Raw genomic sequence first — 26,187 nt, forward strand, 5'->3', positions numbered from 1 at the left:
AATGACAGATATGCATAAGTTTTTCAATAGATAAATATGATTTTAATATAAGGAAAACATGCACTTCCCCTTAGACGAAGCTATACGCGAAACGCACGTCGGGGCGCCTCTACTACCTAAAGGTAATGACTCAGTATGTTTTCCGTCAATGCTTAATTAAATTCCATAATTGGGCTGCTTTATACTTGGTCTGCTGAACTATTTAGGGTATTATATATCTACTGGGCCACTTGGCTTTATTTGCTTAGCAGACCTTATTATTTAGGCATAGCCTGCACTACTGAAACCTTTTGAAAAACTCCCTTATTATTCAGTCTTTTTACCACTATTGTGGATTATTCACCTATGGATATATATATATATATATATACATATATATATATATATATATATATATATATATATATATATATATATATATTGGAAAACATCTGGTACAACTGCCACTTACACATTGTCTTTTTCTTACTTTTTAGGGCTTAAATAACATTTTGAGTAGCCTTTTTTGGGGCTCTCCTAATCCTTTTTTTCTTTCTAGTATAATAAGCCCTGAATGTGGCACATATTTGCTAACTATAATATCTATTAAAATCATATTTATCTATTGAAAAGCTTATGCATATCTGTCATTATTATAACTCATTACCTTTTTAGGTGGTTCCTCTTTTTTGTATAGTCTTATCCCCATTTTTTACATTTCATATTGTACTCTTACTAAATAGTTTTTTTATATTTGTATAATTGTTTCAATAAAATCTTGTTATTTTATGGCTATTTGCTTCGATGTCCTATTTTTGATGTATTTATTGCTTCTGTAACATAGTAGGCATTTTACGCATGTCTTGGGAGCCCAGCTCCTGTTTCCTTTCTATACATAATGCGGAAAGGGGTTAATAATTTCTGGAAATACAACCTATTTTTCAATCTTCATTGTTTTGCATCTATCACCTAATAATGAACCCTAGCGCCCTCTACAATCTGTTGCCACTGAATCCATCCTCTAGTAGTTCTAATGCTGTAGGTTAGGCATGCTAACCTGCACTCAATGACCCTGTCTAATAAAATAGTTGACGGGAGGGTTGTAGCACAGTTCAGTTTGGTTATGCTGACAATCCCTCCAATATCAATTGTTCCAGTTGCACTTGCCCTGAATGGCCTTGTCTAATTCATGCAAAACAGAAGCATATATAATCCTGTCTAATAAAACATCCCCCATACCCTTTCATGGTACCTCTTTGCGTTTAGAGGCATTTTGTAGCACATCTCAGCTATTCTATCCTCATATCTGCTAAGCTTGCAGAGAAAAGCATGATCATGTTCTGAAGATCCCCATGGATATAACCAATAAAATTTGGAGTTTGTAAATAGTAATGACTATTGGTCAATTAGTGAGTCACGGTTATTACATTAAGAAATATCAATGGTTACGTTATATAAATAAGAATTCCATATGTTGAGGTCTATCTAATTATCTATTTCTATGAGCAAGCACACAGGAGAACAGAAGAAGGGACCTGCAGCACTGAGAAGAAGTAGTGTGCTGCTGGGAAATGTAGTTTTAGCAGAGAAGCCTGGTATCACAAATTCAGCTCTATGAAGCTCGATGCACAGAGGGGCGGAAGGCGATAAAATTATATACAAAGGTGCTAGAGAGAAACTTTACTTTGGGGTTCTTCTGTATATTAACAATAGTTATCCAGATTTTGTTCTTTGTAAAAATATTGCCATTCTGGCATAATCCACTAAATTTTCTTGTATGTTAAAAAAAGTTGGTAACAATTTTACTTCAGTGGTACTGTATCTCATTAAGACAAGTTAGTGAGGCAATTATCTGGTTCAGTGTCTTCTTCAGTGTCTACTTCTTTGTTGGTCAGTTGTCACCAAGGAAAGCTACTTCTGGGGGTTTCAATTTAGAACTGGAATCTTAATAGTCACTACAGTAATAGCAGAAGTTTCAGTATGTAACTGGCAAACTGCTGAGGATATGTAACCACCCACTGAAAGAGCGTGGATGACTGGTAACTGTGCAGCATCTAAGGGGCTCTTAGCCTATGCATTTATTTCATGTTTTCATGAAATGACATGTACACTTTAATCATCTTAATTTCTAGGCTGTACTTGTGAAACAGATGCGCGAGGAGCAACAGCGAAGAAAACTTGTGGAATCTAAAAGAAACAGAGAGATTTCTCAGCTGAAAAAGGAACAGCGGAGGCAGGAGGTAAGATATGCAGAGGGAAAGGTTGAACATGCTATATTTAATTACTAATGCTCTGTGAAAAACAAGAAAATCTTGCAGTTATGATACATTTTAATGGCTAACAAAAATAAAATAAATGATGTTACAAAGCAAGCTTTCAGTACTTCTTAGGTCCCTTCCTCAGGCATGGTATAACAATGTTTCTGAAGAAACACAAATATGTGCACAAACAAACAGCAAAAAGAAAAGGGGCATGGTATAATAAATGAACCTTGTGTTAGGTCTCGAGTTCCCGCTTCTGCACAGGGGGAATCTCGAGCCATCTCCGCTGCGGTCTCCCATTCTTATCCAGCCGCAGTGGAGTCTGCTCAGCAGGGACGTCGGTCCCAGCGTCTTGCTCAGTCTCACTCTGTACAGAGAGTTACTGCTGCTTCTTCAGCTTCTGCCATTAAAGCCAGTGCTGGTCAGCAGTGAGCGGACTTCTCTGGGACTAAGTCCTTGTCTGCACACACTGAGCATGCCCAGGGCAAGATCTCCCGTTGGAGATCGAGGGTCATGTGCTCAGGCCCTGCAGCACATTCCATTGGTCCTCTTGGCAGGTCTTGGAAGGGCAAAGTTTCTGTGGCCACTTCCTGTGCTGCAACTATATAAACTGCGCATGACTGCACGGCCATGCGCTAGTGTACATTTGCTTACGTGTGTTTGTTGGGAGTGCAAGTCGTCCTTGGATACCCCTTCCCTATTGAATGTCTGTTCGCGGAAGGTGTATGGTTGCTATCTAGCGCTCGACTTATCCTACAGCACGAATCACACAGTACAGCGTCCAGTTGCTGTGACCGCCAGTACGGCGCCGTGCACTTCCTCTGTGCTTTCCTTACCCAAGCCTGGGTGGTTAGTGGCGTTCATCAGTGCGGCACCGCATGCACTCTTGTGCCCTAATATTTAGCTTCCTTACACACCCAGTTGCGGTGTTGTGCCAGCAAGGGTCTAATCGGACTTCAATCCTAGTTGGGGTTGAGTTCGCTGACTACTTGCTCGCGCTCTATGTGCGGTACCGCGATCCTGTGACGCAACAGGATCGCTTCCTTCAGGCTGGGTGAAGTTTAACCCACGTGTGTATACTTATGAGTACCGCCATATAGTCCGTCATTACTTGGCAGCAGGTTCCATCTCTGCACGGTGGACCCCGGGCTGCGAACGCACCATACTCTATCTGTCCTATTATTTGGTGCGTTCCGCTAGCCCTAACATTACACTAGCGCCAGGGTCTGGCTAGTAATGACGGACAAACAGCAATCCTTGCGGTATATCCAGCAGCTGGAGGGTAGGTTGGCGGCTCTTGAGAGCGCAACCTCAGCTGTGGATGTTACCGCAGTTGCTGTACAGGCTGCTAGCGTGGCTGCAGCAACCCTGTCCATTGCCACCCCTGCTCCGACATTTTCTCGCCTCCCGCTGCCAGAAAATTTTTCTGGTGATAGCAAATTTTGTAGGGGATTTGTGAGTCAGTGCTCTATTCACCTCGAGCTCCTGGCTGCACGTTTTCCCACAGAGCGGGCTAAGGTGGGATTTATAGTGTCTCTCTTGTCGGACAGGGCGTTGGAATGGGCTACGCCGCTGTGGGAGCGTGGCGATCATGTGGTGCAGAGTGCTCCGCTGTTTCTGAGATGGGAGGTAAGAACATTTCTAAAGCAATCCACAGCGAGGAGATTGGAACAAAACAAAATCCTCTAAACTGCATGCTCGCAAACGCCAGAAGCCTGACAAACAAGATGGAAGAACTAGAAGCAGAAATATCTACAGGTAACTTTGACATAGTGGGAATAACCGAGACATGGTTAGATGAAAGCTATGACTGGGCAGTTAACTTACAGGGTTACAGTCTGTTTAGAAAGGATCGTAAAAATCGGAGAGGAGGAGGGGTTTGTCTCTATGTAAAGTCTTGTCTAAAGTCCACTTTAAGGGAGGATATTAGCGAAGGAAATGAGGATGTCAAGTCCATATGGGTCGAAATTCATGGAGGGAAAAATGGTAACAAAATTCTCATTGGGGTCTGTTACAAACCCCCAAATATAACAGAAACCATGGAAAGTCTACTTCTAAAGCAGATAGATGAAGCTGCAACCCATAATGAGGTCCTGGTTATGGGGGACTTTAACTACCCGGATATTAACTGGGAAAGTGAAACCTGTGAAACCCATAAAGGCAACAGGTTTCTGCTAATAACCAAGAAAAATTATCTTTCACAATTGGTGCAGAATCCAACCAGAGGAGCAGCACTTTTAGACCTAATACTATCTAATAGACCTGACAGAATAACAAATCTGCAGGTGGTTGGGCATCTAGGAAATAGCGACCACAATATTGTACAGTTTCACCTGTCTTTCACTAGGGGGACTTGTCAGGGAGTCACAAAAACACTGAACTTTAGGAAGGCAAAGTTTGACCAGCTTAGAGATGCCCTTAATAATAATAATAATAATAATAATTTTATTTATATAGCGCCAACATATTCCGCAGTGCTTTACAAATTATAGAGGGGACTTGTGCAGACAATAGACATTACAGCATAACAGAAATACAGTTCAAAACAGATACCAGGAGGAGTGAGGGCCCTGCTCGCAAGCTTACAAACTATGGGGAAAAGGGGAGACACGAGAGGTGGATGGTAACAATTGCTTTAGTTATTCGGACCAGCTATAGTGTAAGGCTCAGGTGTTCATGTAAAGCTGCATGAACCAGTTACCTGCCTAAGTATGTAGCAGTACAGACACAGAGGGCTAATACTGCATAAAGTGTATGAGAACATGATGCGAGGAACCTTTTTTTTTTTTTTTTTTTTTTTTTTTATTATAAATAGGCCACACAGGGATCGTTAGGTTAATGCATTGAGGCGGTAGGCCAGTCTGAACAAATGAGTTTTTAGGGCACGCTTAAAACTGTGGGGATTGGGGATTAATCGTATTAACCTAGGTAGTGCATTCCAAAGAATCGGCGCAGCACGTGTAAAGTCTTGGAGACGGGAGTGGGAGGTTCTGATTATTGAGGATGCTAACCTGAGGTCATTAGCGGAGCGGAGGGCACGGGTAGGGTGGTAGACTGATACCAGGGAGGAGATGTAGGGTGGTGCTGAGCCATGGAGTGCTTTGTGGATGAGGGTAGTAGTTTTGTACTGGATTCTGGAGTGGATGGGTAGCCAGTGTAATGACTGGCACAGGGTAGAGGCATCGGTGTAATCTGGTAGACTGGGACAATATCCTCAGAAATAAGAATACAGATAATAAATGGGAAATGTTTAAGAACATCCTAAATAGGCAGTGTAAGCGGTTTATACCTTGTGGGAATAAAAGGACTAGAAATAGGAAAAACCCAATGTGGCTAAACAAAGAAGTAAGACAGGCAATTAACAGTAAAAAGAAAGCATTTGCACTACTAAAGCAGGATGGCACCATTGAAGCTCTAAAAACCTATAGGGAGAAAAATACTTTATCTAAAAAACTAATTAAAGCTGCCAAAAAGGAAACAGAGAAGCACATTGCTAAGGAGAGTAAAACTAATCCCAAACTGTTCTTCAACTATATCAATAGTAAAAGAATAAAAACTGAAAATGTAGGCCCCTTAAAAAATAGTGAGGAAAGAATGGTTGTAGATGACGAGGAAAAAGCTAACATATTAAACACCTTCTTCTCCACGGTATTCACGGTGGAAAATGAAATGCTAGGTGAAATCCCAAGAAACAATGAAAACCCTATATTAAGGGTCACCAATCTAACCCAAGAAGAGGTGCGAAATCGGCTAAATAAGATTAAAATAGATAAATCTCCGGGTCCGGATGGCATACACCCACGAGTACTAAGGGAACTAAGTAATGTAATAGATAAACCATTATTTCTTATTTTTAGGGACTCTATAGCGACAGGATCTGTTCCGCAGGACTGGCGCATAGCAAATGTGGTGCCAATATTCAAAAAGGGCTCTAAAAGTGAACCTGGAAATTATAGGCCAGTAAGTCTAACCTCTATTGTTGGTAAAATATTTGAAGGGTTTCTGAGGGATGTTATTCTGGATTATCTCAATGAGAATAACTGTTTAACTCCATATCAGCATGGGTTTATGAGAAATCGCTCCTGTCAAACCAATCTAATCAGTTTTTATGAAGAGGTAAGCTATAGGCTGGACCACGGTGAGTCATTGGACGTGGTATATCTCGATTTTTCCAAAGCGTTTGATACCGTGCCGCACAAGAGGTTGGTACACAAAATGAGAATGCTTGGTCTGGGGGAAAATGTGTGTAAATGGGTTAGTAACTGGCTTAGTGATAGAAAGCAGAGGGTGGTTATAAATGGTATAGTCTCTAACTGGGTCGCTGTGAGCAGTGGGGTACCGCAGGGGTCAGTATTGGGACCTGTTCTCTTCAACATATTCATTAATGATCTGGTAGAAGGTTTACACAGTAAAATATCGATATTTGCAGATGATACAAAACTATGTAAAGCAGTTAATACAAGAGAAGATAGTATTCTGCTACAGATGGATCTGGATAAGTTGGAAACTTGGGCTGAAAGGTGGCAGATGAGGTTTAACAATGATAAATGTAAGGTTATACACATGGGAAGAAGGAATCAATATCACCATTACACACTGAATGGGAAACCACTGGGTAAATCTGACAGGGAGAAGGACTTGGGGATCCTAGTTAATGATAAACTTACCTGGAGCAGCCAGTGCCAGGCAGCAGCTGCCAAGGCAAACAGGATCATGGGGTGCATTAAAAGAGGTCTGGATACACATGATGAGAGCATTATACTGCCTCTGTACAAATCCCTAGTTAGACCGCACATGGAGTACTGTGTCCAGTTTTGGGCACCGGTGCTCATGAAGGATATAATGGAACTAGAGAGAGTACAAAGGAGGGCAACAAAATTAATAAAGGGGATGGGAGAACTACAATACCCAGATAGATTAGCGAAATTAGGATTATTTAGTCTAGAAAAAAGACGACTGAGGGGCGATCTAATAACCATGTATAAGTATATAAGGGGACAATACAAATATCTCGCTGAGGATCTGTTTATACCAAGGAAGGTGACGGGCACAAGGGGGCATTCTTTGCGTCTGGAGGAGAGAAGGTTTTTCCACCAACATAGAAGAGGATTCTTTACTGTTAGGGCAGTGAGAATCTGGAATTGCTTGCCTGAGGAGGTGGTGATGGCGAACTCAGTCGAGGGGTTCAAGAGAGGCCTGGATGTCTTCCTGGAGCAGAACAATATTGTATCATACAATTATTAGGTTCTGTAGAAGGACGTAGATCTGGGGATTTATTATGATGGAATATAGGCTGAACTGGATGGACAAATGTCTTTTTTCGGCCTTACTAACTATGTTACTATGTTACTATGTTACTCTGAAACAGGTCTTTTTAGGACCTCAAGTCACCCATGATACTGCGCTCCAACTGCTGGCATTTACTCAAGGTGAGTCCTTGGTCAGTCATTATGCCGTCCAATTCCACACTTTAGCTTCTGAGCTGGATTGGTCGGAAAAAGCTCTTATCCCCATATTTTGGAGGGGCCTGGCTGACCACGTTAAGGACGCTCTGGCCACTAGGGAGATTCCTGCCACACTGGAGGAGTTAATAACTGTCTCCACTCGAATTGACCTCCGTTTTAACGAGCGGAGGTTAGAGCGAGCCCAGTGTAGGCAGAGGTTTCGGCTGGCTCCTACTTTCGCCAAACCTCTGGAATCTCCGGTCCTGGTTCCTGAGTCACATGAGGCCAGGGAAGTGTCACAAGCGGGATCTAAGTCCCGGACCGCTTGTGCACTCAAGGTCTGTCATGTTTGCCAGCAGTCAGGACATCTAGCCACCAGATGTTCTCAGCGGTCGAGGAAATGTCAGCGTCTAGTGGTAGTAGGTGGAGGTACACTAGACACGGCGACGTTTGCCTCTAAATTGTCCTTTAAGGGGACAATTACTATAGGCTCATTCTCCCACTCGGTAGAGCTCTGCGTGGATTCTGGGACGGAGGGCAATTTTATGTCTTCTGCCTTCGCCCAACGTCACGCAATACCCCTGGTTATGCTAGCTCAACCAGTAACGGTACGAGTGGTGAATGGGTCGACACTGCCCTCACAGATAACACACCAGACCATCCCTTTTACTCTGTCCATTATGCCATCTCATCAGGAGATTATATCTCTGCTCGTCATTCCTGAGGGAATTGATGAGGTCCTGTTGGGAATACCTTGGCTACGGTACCACTCTCCTCATATCGAGTTGTCCTCTGGCAGAATCCTGGGATGGGGTGAATCTTGTGGGGGTAGGTGTCAGAGGGAGTGCGTTCAGGTTGCTACTACAGAGGTACCCGCAGATCTTTCCTCTCTCCCCAAGCAGTATTGGTCTTATGCAGACGTGTTCTCCAAAAAGGCGGCGGGGACCCTTCCGCCCCATCGCCCCTATGACTGTCCTATTGATCTCTTGCCTGGTGCTGAGCCTCCCCGGGGTCGAGTCTATCCGCTATCTCTCCCGGAGATGGAGGCCATGTCACAGTACATCCAGGAAAATCTGGCAAGAGGATTCATTAGGAAGTTAGTGTCACCTGCTGGGGCAGGGTTCTTCTTCGTGCAGAAGAAGAATGGGGAACTACGTCCATGCATAGACTACAGGGGTCTTAACGCCATCACCGTTAAAAATAAGTATCCTTTGCCCTTGATATCTGAGCTCTTCGATAGGCTTCGGGGAGCAAGGGTATTTACTAAACTAGATCTGCGGGGTGCTTACAACCTGATTCGCATCCGTGAGGGGGACGAATGGAAGACGGCTTTTAACACCAGGGATGGGCACTATGAATATCTGGTGATGCCCTTTGGGCTCTGTAATGCCCCAGCCGTTTTCCAAGACTTTGTGAGCGATATCTTCCGGGATATGCTTTCCACCTCGGTCGTAGTCTATCTGGATGATATTCTCATCTACTCTCCAGATATTGACTCCCACCGGAGAGATGTTTGCAAAGTCTTCGACCTCCTACGGGCAAACTCCCTCTATGCCAAGTTGGAGAAGTGTATGTTTGAGCAGGAGTCCTTACCTTTCCTAGGCTACATCATCTCTGCCCAGGGATTGGCTATGGATCCTGCCAAACTACAGGCTGTGATGGACTGGCAGGAACCTCATTCTCTTAAAGCGGTGCAGCGCTTTATGGGGTTCATTAATTATTATCGCCAGTTCATTCAGCACTTCTCAACTTTGGTAGCTCCCTTGGTTGCTCTCACCAAGAAGGGGGCGAATCCCAAATTGTGGTCTGAGGAGGTCTCCAAGGCCTTTAACTCTATAAAGTCACACTTCGCTAGCGCTCCCATCCTACATCGCCCCGATGTTGATAAGCCATTTATCATGGAGGTGGATGCCTCTTCTGTTGGTGCTGGAGCAGTCCTCTTCCAAAAGGATGCTCAAGGTCGGAAGCATCCTTGCTTCTTTTTCTCCAAGACCTTCTCACCAGCAGAGAGGAATTATTCCATCGGGGACAGGGAGTTACTAGCCATGAAGTTGGCTTTCTCGGAGTGGAGACATCTCTTGGAGGGAGCACGTTTTCCCTTCCAAGTCTTCACAGACCATAAAAATTTGGTGTACCTGCAGACAGCCCAGCGGTTGAATTCTCGCCAGGCCAGATGGTCCTTATTCTTCTCCCGGTTTCATTTCACCCTCCATTTTCTTTCTGGGGAGAAGAACATTCGGGCCGACGCTCTCTCTCGCTCCGTTGTGTCATCTGTGGAGGAGGAGGAGGAGCCTCGGCTTATTGTCCCCACCGAGAACTGTGGCCCCGGTTTCGCTAGAGTCTGTGCCTCCGGGCAAGACTTTTGTACCATCCAGTTTGCGACCGGAGGTTCTCTCTTGGGCACACTCGTCCAGGGTGGGTGGACATTTTGGTACCAAAAGGACATCTGAGTTACTGGCGAGGACATACTGGTGGCCGCATATGGCTCGTGATGTCGCAGAGTATGTTCGGGCGTGTGTCTCTTGCGCCAAGAACAAGACTCCTCGACAACGGCCAGCTGGTTTGCTTTATCCTCTGCCGGTGGCGGACAGGCCCTGGGAGATGGTCAAGATGGACTTTGTGGTGGGCTTACCCAAGTCTCGTAACTGCACCATTATCTGGGTGATCACCGACCATTTTTCCAAAATGTTGCACTTGGTGCCTCTTCCACGGCTACCTTCTGCACGGGCATTGGCTGTCTTGTTCGTCAAGCATATCTTTCGCCTACACGGTATGCCAGACAAAATTGTTAGTGACCGGGGTCCCCAGTTTGCGTCTCGATTCTGGAGAGAGCTTTGTCGTCTACTCAGTATTGGGTTGAATCTCTCTTCAGCATATCATCCCGAGACGAATGGGTTGGTAGAGAGGGCCAACCAGACCTTGGTCACATATTTACGACATTTTGTTTCTGCCAGGCAGGATGACTGGGCATCCTTGCTACCGTGGGCAGAGTTTGCACTTAACAATGCCGTAGCCGACTCCACGGGTCAGACTCCATTCCTCCTAAATTACGGCCAGCATCCGCGTGTTCCTGTGCCCATGCCTGTGTCTTCTGCTGACTCCAGGGTGGCAGACTGGGCTGTGGAGGCACGGGACATTTGGGACCGCACGCAGGATGCCATTCGGGCCTCCAAGGAGAGAATGAGGTCCTCCGCCGATGTTCATCGGCGCCCCGCTCCGACCTTTGCTCCTGGCGACTTGGTGTGGCTCTCCGCCCGTAACATCAGGCTGCGAGTTGAGTCCACTAAGTTTGCTCCTCGCTACTTGGGTCCCTTCAAGGTTCTCGAACAGGTTAATCCTGTGGTCTACCGTTTGGCTCTTCCTCCACGCTTGGATATCACCGACACCTTTCATGTGTCCCTCTTGAAACCCGTATACATGTCCCGGTTTTCCGAGTCATCTGCCAGGACATCAGGTTCGTCTACGGACGATTACGAGGTGAACGCTATTTTGGGGTGCAAGGTGGTACGCGGCAAAAAGTTCTATCTGCTGGATTGGAAGGGTTATGGCCCAGAGGACAGGTCATGGGAGCCTACTGAAAACATTCGGGCCCCACAGCTCATTGCTGCCTTCGAGCGTAGCGAGGCCCAAGGAGGGGGGGCCATGTTAGGTCTCGAGTTCCCGCTTCTGCACAGGGGGAATCTCGAGCCATCTCCGCTGCGGTCTCCCATTCTTATCCAGCTGCAGTGGAGTCTGCTCAGCAGGGACGTCGGTCCCAGCGTCTTGCTCAGTCTCACTCTGTACAGAGAGTTACTGCTGCTTCTTCAGCTTCTGCCATTAAAGCCAGTGCTGGTCAGCAGCGAGCGGACTTCTCTGGGACTAAGTCCTTGTCTGCACACACTGAGCATGCCCAGGGCAAGATCTCCCGTTGGAGATCGAGGGTCATGTGCTCAGGCCCTGCAGCACATTCCATTGGTCCTCTTGGCAGGTCTTGGAAGGGCAAAGTTTCTGTGGCCACTTCCTGTGCTGCAACTATATAAACTGCGCATGACCGCATGGCCATGCGCTAGTGTACATTTGCTTACGTGTGTTTGTTGTGAGTGCAAGTCGTCCTTGGATACCCCTTCCCTATTGAATGTCTGTTCACGGAAGGTGTATGGTTGCTATCCCGACTTATCCTACAGCACGAATCACACAGTACAGCATCCAGTTGCTGTGACCGCCAGTACGGCGCCGTGCACTTCCTCTGTGCTTTCCTTACCCAAGCCTGGGTGGTTTGTGGCGTTCGTCAGTGCGGCACCGCATGCACTCTTGTGCCCTAATATTTAGCTTCCTTACACACCCAGTTGCGGTGTTGTGCCAGCAAGGGTCTAATCGGACTTCAATCCTAGTTGGGGTTGAGTTCGCTGACTACTTGCTCGCGCTCTATGTGCGGTACCGCGATCCTGTGATGCAACAGGATTGCTTCCTTCACGCTGGGTGAAGTTTAACCCACGTGTGTATACTTATGAGTACCGCCATATAGTCCGTCATTACTTGGCAGCAGGTTCCATCTCTGCACGGTGGACCCCGGGCTGCGAACGCACCATACTCTATCTGTCCTATTATTTGGTGCGTTCCGCTAGCCCTAACACCTTGTTGGCCCTTTTGCCTTCACTCTGTGGTCCAATTCACCCCAAACCATCTCGATTGGGTTCAGGTCTGATGACTGTGGAGGCAAGGTCATCTGGCGTAGCACCCCATCACTCTCTTTCTTGGTCAAATAGCCCTTACACAACCTGGAGGTGTGTTTGGGGTCATTGTCCTGTTGAAAGGATGCTGTAGTAGCCATGTTGGTTCGGTATGCCTTCAATTTTGAATAAATCCCCAACAGTGTCACCAGCAAAGCATCCCTACACCATCACACCTCCTCCTCCATGCTTCACGGTGGGAACCAGGCATGTAGAGTCCATCCGTTCACCTTTTCTGCATCGCACAAAGACATGGTGGTTGGAACCGAAGTTCTCACATTTGGACTCATCAGACCAAAACACAGATTTCCACTGGTCTAATGTCCATTCCTTGTGTTCTTTAGCCCAAACAAGTCTATTCTGCTTGTTGCCTCTCCTTAGCAGTGGTTTCCTTGCAGCTATTTTACCATGAAGGCCTGCTGCACAAAGTCTCCTCTTAACAGTTGTTGTAGAGATGTGTCTGCTGCTAGAACTCTGGCATTGACCTGGTCTCTAATCTGAGCAGCTGTGAACCTGCGATTTCTGAGCTAATCCTCAGAAGCAGAGGTGACTCTTGGTCTTCCTTTCCTGGGACGGTCCTCATGTGAGCCAGTTTCTTTGTTGTGCTTGATGGTTTTTGCCACTGCATTTGGGGACACTTTCAAAGTTTTCCCAATTTTTCGGACTGACTGACCTTCATTTCTTAAAGTAATGATGGCCTCTCACTTTTCTTAGCTGCTTTTTTCTTGCCAAAATACAGATTCTAACAGTCTATTCAGTAGGACTATCAGCTGTTTATCCACCAGACTTCTGTACAACACAACTGATGGTCCCAACCACATTTATATGGCACGAAATCCCACTTACTAAACCTGACAGGGCACACCTGTGAATTGAAACCATTCCCGGTGACTACCTCTTGAAGCTCATCAAGAGAATGCCAAGAGTGTGCAAAGCAGTGTGCAAAGCAGTCATCAAAGCCAAAGGTGGCTACTTTGAAGAACCTAGAATATAAGACATAATTTCAGTTGTTTCACACTTTTTTGTTAAGTATATAATTCCACATGTGTTAATTCATAGTTTTGATGCCTTCAGTGTGAATGTACAATTTTCATAGTCATGAAAATACAGAAAAATCTTTAAATGAGAAGGTGTGCCCAAACTTTTGGTCTGTACTGTATGTGGGACGGTCAGTTGGTTTCCAATACACTGATATCTGGATTGAACCATTTTGAATTTTTATGGTGGTATCCAGAAAGTTGATTTCTGTTTTTGAGTGGTCCAATGTCAGGTTTATTGTGGGGTGAAGTGCATTGAATTTATCATGGAATTTTAGAAGTTCTTTTCCAGACTTAGTCCAGATTGTTAAGATATCTTTGATATAACAGAAATAAGCCAAGGGTTTGATGGGCATACTGGGGTGCCATTTTGCTGCCCATAGCAGTAGATATTCTCTGAGAAAGAAAAAAATTGTGTGTGAGGATAAATCTGGTGAGTCTTAATACAGACTCAGAAGGGATCCTATTAGCTTCAAGAAACATTTGGCAGGCGGATAGTCCATCTTCATGTGGGATGTTTGAATATAGAGATTCCACATCCATTGCATCTAAGATGACCTATTGTAGATAGCTTTTTAAAAAGGTCCGTGGTGTCCTGTAAATAGCTGGTGGTCTTCCTTACCAGCGGTTTAAGGACATTTTCTACCCAGCCTAAGATTTTTTTCAGTGACTGCTTCCACCTCTGAGATGATTGACCTCCTTGGGTTACCTGGCTTATGAATCTTGGGAAGCATGTAGAAAATTCCTATCTTGGAATTCTCAGCGATAAAGTCCAAAAGGTATGTGGAATGTGTAGACAGACCTCTGATGACTCTTTTCAACTCCCTTATATATTTTGGATTGGGTCGTCATCCAGTTTGGTGTAGTACTGTATGTCTATCAGCTGTCTTTGTGCTTCTTTAATGTAGTTAGTTGGATTCAGAAGGACTATAGCACCACCTTTATCTGCAGGCCTAATAGTGATCTCCTTGTTGTTTTTCAGGCTGTCAATTGCCCTTCTCTCCTGCACACTGATGTTAGGTGTTTCATTTCTTTCTTTGTCCAATATCATGGACTGCACCGAATGTCTAAATGAATCAATATATTGGTCCAAAATGGTGTTTCGGCCAGGAGGAGTTGTCCAGTCTGATTTTTCTGATTTTTTCTTGTCCTTTAGTGTGACTTGTGTTTGGCTGCTTGGAAACATCAAGTCTTCTTTAACTTCAAAGATCTCCTTAACTCCTAACTTATCTCCTTAAGTCTCAGTCTCCTGAAATATTATCTATATAATCATATCTGTTCCAGCCCAACGGATCGGGATGAACACTTAACACATCTTAAAAAGATATTTTTAAATCAAGGCTACCACCCCGCCTCCATTGTAGATCAGATCATTAGAGCCACAAGGATCCCTTCAAGTCAATTATTTCAATAAGGAGAAAAAGAGGAAAATAATCATGTACATCTGGAGGTGACCTAAAACCCACAGCTTAAGGTACTCAGAAAAACTGCTAAAAAACTTCACCACATCTTACACAAGGATGACCAGCTAAACACAATATTCAAAGATCATCCCTTGCTGTGCTACAGGCAACCTCCAAATTTAAGAAACCTCATGATCCGAAGTTCAATGCCCTCAGATACACCGAGAGGAACTTATCCATGCAATGTGAAGAGCTGCAAAACCTGCACTTATGTAGAGACCAAAGACAGGATACCGATTGCCAACACACAGCAGGACTATCAGATTCCCGGGACATTCACATGTTCTTCTTCCAATGTGGTGTACTTAATTCTGTGCACTATATGTCTTATTGGGGGCTCTATGTGGGAGAAACAGGACAAAAATTGAGAGCAAGGACGAGGTCTCATGACCACACAGTTGCAAATAAAAAAAAAACATTTACCAGTGGCCAAACATTTCTGTAGTCTGGGATTCAACATAAACAATATGAAAATTTTAAATCACAAAAACATCTCAAGGTTTGGGAATACAAACTTATTAAAGTCTTTGATTCAATCCACACAGGACTAAATCTGTCAGAAGGATTTATGACTTACTACAGAATCTGAGGAATCTAGAGACATTGGGGGCAGCAGGCCTCTGATCTTAGGCTAGTTTCACACTAGCGTTTACCTGATCTGCAGTGGACTGCAGACTTCCTCCGTGAAGCCCCACCCTCGTCCGCACCTCCGCCGCTAGCTCCGCCTACTTCTGCATGCGGCCTGCATGCGGCCTGTGTACCTATCTTTAACATTAGGTACGCAGGTCGTGCGGCTGTATGTGGATGCTTCCACATGGGTCGTTTTGACGATGCGGAGAAAAAAAAATTGCTACAGGCTGCGTCCTACGCTGGTCGCCGCATCGTCAAAACGGCGCATGCGGAAGCATCCGCATATAGCGGCACGACCTGCGTACCTAATGTTAAAGATAGGTACGCAGGCCGCATGCAGGCAGCATGCAGAAGTAGGCGGAGCTAGCGGTGGAGGTGCGGCTGAGGGCGGGGCTTCACAGAGGAAGTCCGCAGCCCGCCACAGATCAGGTAAACGCTAGTGTGAAATCAGCCTTACTTGGATATTGGGACTATAAAACTTTTACACCACTAATCTAATCCAATTAAATATTCAGTCTCTGAGCTCAGTTTGTTTGCTTATTCAAAGGTTAATTTATTATACCATGCCCCTCTTTTTTTCTTTTTGCTGTTTGTGCATATATTTTTATTTCTTCAAAAACTTTGTTATACCATGCCTGAGGAAGGGACCTAAGGAGTCCCGAAAGCTTGCTTTGTAACATCATTTATTTTATTTTTGTTAGCGATTAAAAGGTATTATAACTACAAGATTATCTTGTTTTTCACACTGAGAGCATTATTTTTTCAACTGGCCAACACGGTACCAAACCACTTTTTTCCTTATGTTTAATTACTGTAATGCTAATGGTTCCCCTGGCGGTGTGCCTAGTGCAGGCGTGCTACCCTGCTCTTAAAGGGGCACCATATATACATGATAAAATACCCACAGCCAATAGCTGGGAGGCATTTGTGTGTAAAAGGCACCAAGGGGAGCTGCCTGAGCAACCCTTATATTTACCCAGTAGTTGGTAGTGTCTGCAGCTATATGTTGCCATGCCCTAGGATCATGAAGTTAGTACCTGAACCCATGGTCCTTGTGTGGCCAGTGCCTGAATCCGGTGGTACCTCAACCAGTCCCTGAATCCAATAGTCCGTGTCTGCGTTCGTGACAGTACCGGTGGCTGCCTAGGAGTGGTACCTGGCGGCTACCTGCAGATCATGTTTGACTCCACCCTCAGGAGCTCCAGTGAACACCAGGTAGCCACTTAGCTATGCCCCTCCTAGGCAACCATGGCACATTAGATCCACAAACCACATGCACCACCCGTGTGCGAGACAATTACAATGGTTCTACATTTCCAAAAACATAGATGATGTTCTAATTGTTCATCTGAGTGTAACATGTTTTGGAAGGCTTTAATCAAAAGCAAATGGAATGTTTTTTTGTTTTTTTTTTAATATCTGCCAAATCCTAGGCATACAAATTTAGCAAAGGTTATCTTGACTCAGATTACACAGCACTAGGATATCATGGCACACAAAAGGGTAATTTGACACCAAACCATTGGTAAGTGGCTTGTGCACTGTTTTATCTAAAGTGAGATAACTTTCTGTGACGAGTTATCAAGATGCTGCATTGTGAGATATGGTATCCTTTGCTATATCTGTATGTTATTCATAGTCACCCATTATACAGAATCATAAATCATGCAGCAAACAATTTTTGCGATGCGTTTGTATTGAATATCATAGATAATAATAATACTTATATAGCACTAACACATTCCGCATCACTTTACAATTAAGCGGGGACATGTACAGACAATAGAAAGAATACAATGAAACACATTTCAACAGTTACAGGAGGAGTGTGGGCCCTGCTCGCAAGATTGCAATCTATCTACAGCATTATTGCATGCAATAAGAAAAGAAAAGTTCTATAAACACACATATACTTTGTTGGTATACATCAGGTTATGTTTTATTTAAAAGTTTGGTATATACCATATATACTCGGCTAGAAGAGTTTTACAATGAATCACCGCGCAATGCTGAGATAGAAAGAAAATAAGTGACTGAATACTTACTCAGTGGTAGATGTGGGGCGTGTTCAGGGAATAAGTGTGGATTTCACCTGGTAGTAGATGATACTGATGAAATAGTAAAGATCCAAATTATGTGAATGATAATGCAGAAATGTGTTTGTATAATACCAATGTACAAACTATGAAATCAAAGTACTTACTGGTTAGTTTGATCCATTGGAACTCCCCTATCAGGAATGAGGGATGCGGATAATGCCAGAGAGGCAGGGATCAGAGCAAGGTTATGTTTGAGGTATAACAGAACGATTAATGAGTGTAAAACTTGATATTGAGTGAATGTGCTGGACCATAGATGGCATACACTTACTGCGGTGTGGGCAGAAACAGCGTGTATAAGTTTTGTGTGATGATGGTCCAATTGATGTTGAACACTAAATAGATGAAAGCGGTGATTGAAATATATTCCTGTTGTAGCTGGATAATGCGTATCATGCACTTACTTGTGCAGCCGGGTGCTTGAATGGGCGAGCTGGAAACTGAGCGGTGGAGACGCTGGCAAACAGTCAGCGTGTGGAGAACGCTGGCACCTCGCGCGCTCCGGCCGGAAGCGATGCTGAGGGTTGTGGTGTGGGGCAGAGCTTCTGTCACATCACTAGAAAGCGAGGAAGGGTGCGCAACGGGGCACAAATCCGACGCGTTTCAAGGGGTATCTCCCCTCTTCCTCAGGGATGTACTGAGTGCTGATCACTCCGTCCTCATTGATACCAGTGTCTTTCATTGAAAGTAATTGATCAGGCCTTAATTGGAACATGGATCAAATTAGCCATCAATTTACCCAAATTAGTTTGTGGAGTAAATATTCGGGGCCACAGTTACTTAATCCTTTATAATATACTCTATTATTAGTTATTGGGATGCCGCTCATGCCCAGAGTCAAAGAAGGGGGGTGTGAAGGACTGTTCTTGAGCTTAATTGATTTAATTAAATAGACATATGTTTGCCTATGTGTGAAGATATAAAATATACCCCTTGAAACGCGGAGGATTTGTGCCTCTTTGTGCACCCGTTCTCGCTTTCTAATGACGTCACAGAAGCTCCGCCCCATGCCACAACCCTCAGCGCCGCTTCCAGACGGAGCGCGCGAGGTGTCGGCGTTCTCCACACGCTGACTGTTTGCCAGCGTCACCACCGCTCAGTTTCCAGCTCGCCCATTTAAGCACCCGGCTGCACAAGTAAGTGCATGATACGCATTATCCAGCTACAAGAGAAATATATTTCAATCACCGCTTTCATCTATTTAGTGTTCAACGCCGGTGTTTCTATCAATTGGACCATCATCACCGTAAGCACTCTGATCCCTGCCCCTCTGGCATTATCCGCATCCCTCATTCCTGATAGGGGAGTTCCAACGGATCAAACTAACCAGTAAGTACTTTAATTTCATAGTTTGTACATTGGTATTATACAAACACATTTCTGCATTATCATTCACATAATTTGGATCTTTACTATTTCATCAGTATCATCTACTACCAGACGAAATCCACACTAATTCCCTGAACACGCCCCACATCTAACACTGAGTGAGTATTCAGTCACTTATTTTCTTTCTTTCTCAGCACTGCGCGGTGATTCATTGTAAAACTCTTCTAGCCGAGTATTTTACAGGAATTGGCACAGAGCCTGTTTTATTCACCAGCTACATCTGAGATGCCGGCTTCCAGCACACATCCTACTTACCTTCCCTGTGCGCTCTTGCTGCATCTCATTAGTTTCGGCGCCAGCAGCATTTCCGGCCGAGCGATCACGTGGCCCCGCTCATTAAGGTAATGAATATGCACGCCTCTCCACTCCCATAGGTGTGGAGTGAATATTCACTACCTTAATGAGTGGGGCCACATGATCGCTCGGCATTAGGATGTTTTTTTTTTTAATAGGAACCATGCATACAAGGATAGGGGATAAGGAGCCATGCATACAAGGCAGGGACGGGTGAGCCATGCATACCAGGATAGGGATGAGGGGACAATGCATACCAGGCTTTTACTAGAGTCAATAAGTTTGTCCAGTTTTTTGTGGCAAATTCGGTGCCTCGGATTATACTCGGGTCGACTTATACTCGAGTATATACGATATGTTGAAAACTTTTTTTGCACTTATGAATATAGAGGAAAAATGTTATTCTGACAAATGGCATGCCTAGCTTATACATTATTGAAGCAAAGAAGAAAATCTGAATATTTTTGTTTAAATTTACAGCTCCAGATTAGAGCTCTAGAATCGCAGAAACGACAACAAGAAATGGTGCTAAGGCGAAAGACACAGGAGGTCAGTAATAACCCTTATTTGTATAGTTAATATGCCTAAATAATTCACCGACTTTCAACTGTTCATATTTTTTTGCATAAGGCCGGGTGCCCATGGTCCAGAAGTAGCCACACTTTGGTTGCAGTGCATTTTTGCTGCGTCCAAAGCGCAGCCGTCTATTGAACGCAGGTAAATCCGCATGTGTTCACTGAGCTGGGCAAATTCACTGCGTCCAATATGTTCTATTGGTGACATTTCTCTTGCGGCGGTGCGTATCTCCACAAGAGAAATTGGCATGCTACGGTCAGGAGAGATGTGCCGCATATCTGCGGGTGTCTGTAGACGCATAGTGAACATGGGATTTCTTGAAATGCCATTCAGTATGCTGTAACATCTGGATGCTGCAGGTTTGATGCTGCATAAATACGCAGGGTCAAACCCACACCAACTCCAAATCGTGGGCACATACCCAAACAGCACTAAATCTCAGATGATTAAATGTAAGCACACCTCCAATGCTTAAAAAAAAACAGTTAAAAAACTCTTAGGATCTGAACTTTTGTGTGTAGATTCAAGATTCTGATCTGTATTTAAAAATTAGAGTTTTTTGGGGGATGTAATTGGTATAGGAATTTAAAATGCAGAATCCTAATAATTTGTAATGTGCTCACTGTTCAGATTCTGCAGTTTTCACACTCCCAGCGCTTATCAGATGACTGCTCATATATGATTTGCATACTTGCAATCCTGTACGGACAACTCTTCCTTTTCTCTCAATTCAGATCATTGAGAGATGTGGAAGAGAAATCAGCTGGCATGTGATATCACATATGAGCAGTCACTTGCTTCCCAAGCCCCAGAATTGTAAACACAGTGGATTCCTAACAGTGTGCACATTACAGAGGGTTAGGATTGCAGACTGTGTGACAAATTATATCAATGTCACAGACAACATCTTTATGTATTTTATACTGTTTATTAGCTACAGTACATTCACTCTCAGGTATATCTCTTCCTTGTATTTTAAGCATTAGGAACTTGATAAATAGTGAATAAAAGACACATAAGTAGTTAATTGTATCTTGGACAACCTGTAATATTTGCCATCTTCCCTGGTTTCCAGCGTTGCTCCGGTCCTCTTCTGGATCATGTGACCTCAACTCAGACTATGTAGAGAATACGAAGGCTAGCACTCGATTATTCGTGGGTATGACGGTGCAAGTGAACGGAACCAATAGTCCCATGCAATATCCAGATATAAATCACTGCACTCGTACTATGGAAAATGCTTGTTGCAGGTGAAAAAGTTTATTGAAACCAGTGTTGCAGTACAATACAGAGGTGAAGCGATAGGCATAAGACGTTTCGGCCAACTCGTGGCCTTGATCACAGTATCGCCTAGTGGGAAGTTCCTAGTTTACTGCTGCACTACAGTGTTGCTGAGGATATCAGCCAGAAATAAATGTCTTGCCAACCTATGTTTTTACTGTTAATCATAAGAGTATAGGGAACCAATTGTCGCCGTGTCGTGGAGCATACATATAGGTGTGGCAGTTTAGTATTTCCGTTGTACAAAGTGTGCCAGGCCCGTCGGCGTAGTATGGAGCGCACATATAAGACTAGCGATTTGAATGTAGTACCAATCAAGCAAAAATACACCAAATGTCCCCAGAATGTGGATGGTGCACATGGATATAACTGCCAGTGTGTAGATACAGTCCCAATATAGCTATACAGGTCCAGTATTCCAGATGTAATGAGGGCAGTGGTGTACCAAGGTTTAAGTGGTTGGGGGGCCGGCGTTGGTGGCCAAGTGGTAGAAGCAGACACACACCGTGTCTTTGCTAAAGGAGCGCTCCTTTAGCAAAGACACGGTGTGTGTCTGCTTCTACCACTTGGCCACCAACGCCGGCCCCCCAACCACTTAAACCTTGGTACACCACTGCCCTCATTACATCTGGAATACTGGACCTGTATAGCTATATTGGGACTGTATCTACACACTGGCAGTTATATCCATGTGCACCATCCACATTCTGGGGACATTTGGTGTATTTTTGCTTGATTGGTACTACATTCAAATTGCTAGTCTTATATGTGCGCTCCATACTACGCCGACGGGCCTGGCACACTTTGTACAACGGAAATACTAAACTGCCACACCTATATGTATGCTCCACGACACGGCGACAATTGGTTCCCTATACTCTTATGATTAACAGTAAAAACATAGGTTGGCAAGACATTTATTTCTGGCTGATATCCTCAGCAACACTGTAGTGCAGCAGTAAACTAGGAACTTCCCACTAGGCGATACTGTGATCAAGGCCACGAGTTGGCCGAAACGTCTTATGCCTATCGCTTCACCTCTGTATTGTACTGCAACACTGGTTTCAATAAACTTTTTCACCTGCAACAAGCATTTTCCATAGTACGAGTGCAGTGATTTATATCTGGACTCAACTCAGACTAGGTGGTGCACACAAGGGTTTATATTATGATGCTTTGTTCTGAGGCTCCTTAGATTTACACTGGTGGATGTATCACCGGCCAACATAACAGTCCCTATGTAAACCAGCAAAGATGACGATCCAGAAGAGGACAGAAGACGACTGAAGTGATGGTGGAAACCGGGGGGAGACAGAGATCGATAAGTATTTTAGTACAGCTTTACTGGTTTACAGTCATACTAAGAAGGCATTAGTGCAGTGTTTCTCAATTCCAGTCCTCAAGAGCCACCAACAGGTCAAGTTTTCAGGATTTCCTTGGTATTGCACAGGTAATAATTTCATCACCTGCTCAAGCATTAATTCCATCAACTATGCAATACTAAGAAATCCTGAAAACTTGACCTGTTGGTGAGTCTTGAGGACTGGAGTTGAGAAACACTGCATTAGGGGACAACATGTTTCCAGGGAATGATTCTTGACGTGAAAGCCTCAGAAAGGTGCACTGCACACAATTTACAGTGTTAAAGACCTTTTCGGTGAGATAAAAGCAATTTAACATCTTCACCACATTAGGATTTTCTGATTTTGCATTTCCATTTTTTGCTGTCCTTATTCCCAGAGCCATAACTTTTTTATATTTCTGTTAATATGTCCGTATAAGGGCTTGGTTTTTGTGTGACAAGTTCTACTTTTGACACCATTAGTTTTACCATATAGTGCACTGGAAAGCAGGAAAAGAAATCCAAGTATGGTGAAATTGCAAAAAACAGTGCAATTCCACAATTGCTTATTGGGGGATTTTTTACTATGTTCGCAAAATGCATTATGATTTTCCATGTCATTACGAGTTTGTAGATAACAAACATGTATAGATTATTTTTTGTTTAAGTAGTGAAAAAATAATCCAAAGTTTGTAAAAAAAAAAAAAAGAAAAAAAGAAATGGAACTATTTTCCAAGATTCATAGCGTCTCCATTTTTCGGGATCTTGGGTTGGATGGGGGCTTATGTTTTGCGATATGAGATGATGCTTTTATCAATACCATTTTGGGGTAGATACATTTTTTTGATAGCCTGGTATTGCATTTTATTGCAATGTGGCGGCGACCAAGAAAACTTAATTTTGGTGTTTAGATTTATTTTCTCGTCAGGAGTTTCTGAACTCAGCAATTCCAAATATGTGTATTTTTTTACTGTTTTATTTTGAAATGGACAAAAGGAGGGTGATTTTAACTTTTATATTTGTTTCATATTTAAAAATAAATTTTTTTGCACTTAGTCTCCTTAGGAGACTTGAAGCTGCGATCTTCTGATCACTTGTGATACACATAGCAGTGCTATGTGTAGCAGAAATGATCATCTGCTATGAATGCCGGCCACGTACTGGTGCTTATAGCAGATTGGCAATGACATGTCTGCAGGAGGCCCCTTGTTGTGATGCCAACTCATGTGATAGGGGCACTGATGGAAGGGGTTAGTGACTCGCTTTTGGCGTGTACATGTTACATGCCGCTGTCAGACATGTTAAACAGCTACCGGTAGATCGCGATTCCACCCGAGGCTGTCAGAGGCACATGTCAGCTGATTTTATCAGCTGTCATGTGCCTGAAAACATGTGGGCTCAGTGCTGGAGCCTGTATCAACGAGGGAGAGGCGACCTATGACATATAGGTACATCATAGGTCCTAAAGGGATTAAAGGAGACCTGTCACTAGATTAATGTTGCCCCCAAAAAAGGGTAGGAAAGATCAGAACCTGGCTGCACAATTAGGTATATTTTGTTCTGAGATTCAGATCAAGTATAGTTTGAAGAGCTGGCCAGGTACTACAAAGAGAGACCTGACTAGTCTGATGATATTCCAAGCGGACTTCTCCCCACACCACTCTATTTGATTAACATATATCTCCTTATGTTTATACATGGAAGGGACCTGTCAATCAACCTGTTAATTTTCTGGAACAATTTCAAGGGTGCCAACACTTTCGGCTATGACTTTATTTGGCACAGTTTTAAGAATAAGACATTAAATCATACTGATATAGATGTAAAACATATCTATAAATAAAAACATGATATAAGGCATAACTTAAGAAAAGATAAGATTTTGCATTCATATAGAAAAAAATTAATCTGTTGTCATAAAAACTGGAAAAAAGTCTGAGTACCAATCATTTGCATCCAAAAGGAGCAAAACATAAATACCATATCTAAATGTTATATTGCTGTAAGTCCAGAATTGAACCAGAAGGGAACTGAAGGTAACTAGACAAAATCGCTGTAAACAATGTTTCAGTTTATTTTCACTTTCACCCCTATAATCCTTCACTTTCTGCTAACTCCCCTAATCCCTACTCCTAGTAAAGAACTGTTCATCTCTTCTTCAATCCTCCCCATCCATCTCACCTCCTCCTCAGAACTGTTCCTCAACATACAATCCTCTGTCTCCAAACACAGACAGCCACCTCATGCCCTCTCCTGCTCCCACCTGCTAACACTTTCTCTGCTCCTTCTCACTGCTGGTGATATCTCTCCAAATCCTGGTCCTCCTCACCACATCCCCACAGTTAGTTCTACCTCCCATCCATGCTCTATCACAAATTTCCGTAACCTCTATAACCTTATACCCATTTGCCCAGCCCCCACTTCCCCAGTCCCACTAACAGGAGCTCTAGGGAACGCTCGCTCTGTCTGCAACAAGCTTTCCTACATCCATGATCTTTTTATTACTAACAAACTTTCCTTCCTCGCCATCACCGAAACCTGGTTCACCCCCTCTGACACAGCCTCTCCTGCTGCACTTTCACATGGCGGCTTCCACCTTTCTCACACACCCTGCCCCATCAGCAAGCATGGTGGAGGATTTGGTTTTCTCCTGTCAGATAACTGCTCCTTCACCCCAATCCCACTACCACCCTCTGTTACCCTCCCTTCCTTTCAGGTGCCACCCCCCAGGGCCAGCCACCACCTTCTTTGACCACTTCACCACCTGGCTACTTCATTTCCTCTCTGCGGACATCCCCACTATCATCATGGGTGACTTTTACATACCCATTGACACTTCCCTCTCAGCTGCCACTAAACTTCTATCTCTAACTTCCTCCTTTGGCCTCACTCAATGGTCTTCTGCAGCCACTCACAAAGATGGTCACACACTGGACCTCATCTTCACCCGCCTCTGTTCGTTATCTAACCTCTCTAACTCACCTCTTCCTCTTTCTGACCACAATCTACTCACATTCTCTTCACTCTCCACTCCTTGTCTACAATCCCCACCCCACAAACTTGCACACCCTCCCAGAAATCTTAAACACCTTGATCTACACTCACTCTCTGAATCCCTCCTCCCTCTCACAGACTTAAGTTCCCTACACAATGCGGATGACGCTGCCGCTCTATATAACACCACAATAGCTGTAGCTTTGGAATCTCTTGCCCCTCTCACACATACCAAAGCTTGCAAAATCAACATCCCTGGCACACCAGCCTGACCAAAGAAATGAGGCGAGCTTCCAGGGCTGTTGAACGGAGATGGAAAAGATCCCACTTCAACGAGCACTTCATCGCATTCAAACAGTCCCTCACTACTTTCAAGACCACACTCGCCACAGCAAAACAAACCTACTTCTCATCTCTCATATCCTCCCTGTCTCTCAACCCTAAACAGTTATTCAACACCTTCAATTTTCTCCTCCTTCCCCCAGCACCTCCTGGGAGGGAGGGAGTACTCATCTCAGCTGAAGACTTTGCCTCATTTTTCAAGCAGAAGATTGAGAACATCAGAGACAGTTTTAGTCGACAACCCCCAGAGCCCTTCCTCCCAACTGCCCAGCCCTCCACTTCCAAAACCAACTTCTCCACCATTACAGAAGATTGACTCTCCACTGTACTCTGAAGATCGCACCTGT

At 44.1% G+C, this 26,187-nt stretch overlaps 1 protein-coding gene across 3 annotated transcripts in view; it reads left to right on the forward strand.

Moving 5' to 3' along the window:
* Nucleotides 1-26,187, forward strand: part of KIF21B (kinesin family member 21B) — a 764,016-nt gene that overhangs the window by 329,589 nt on the left and 408,240 nt on the right. For all 3 annotated transcript variants that reach the window (XM_069756481.1, XM_069756482.1, XM_069756483.1), the window contains exons 16-17: nucleotides 2,112-2,219; nucleotides 19,786-19,854. In XM_069756481.1, coding sequence (XP_069612582.1) covers nucleotides 2,112-2,219; nucleotides 19,786-19,854 — 177 coding nt within the window. The remainder of the gene's footprint in view (nucleotides 1-2,111; nucleotides 2,220-19,785; nucleotides 19,855-26,187) is intronic.

The sequence above is a fragment of the Ranitomeya imitator genome, chromosome 3, assembly GCF_032444005.1.
Source record: "Ranitomeya imitator isolate aRanImi1 chromosome 3, aRanImi1.pri, whole genome shotgun sequence".
NCBI lineage: Eukaryota > Metazoa > Chordata > Amphibia > Anura > Dendrobatidae > Ranitomeya > Ranitomeya imitator.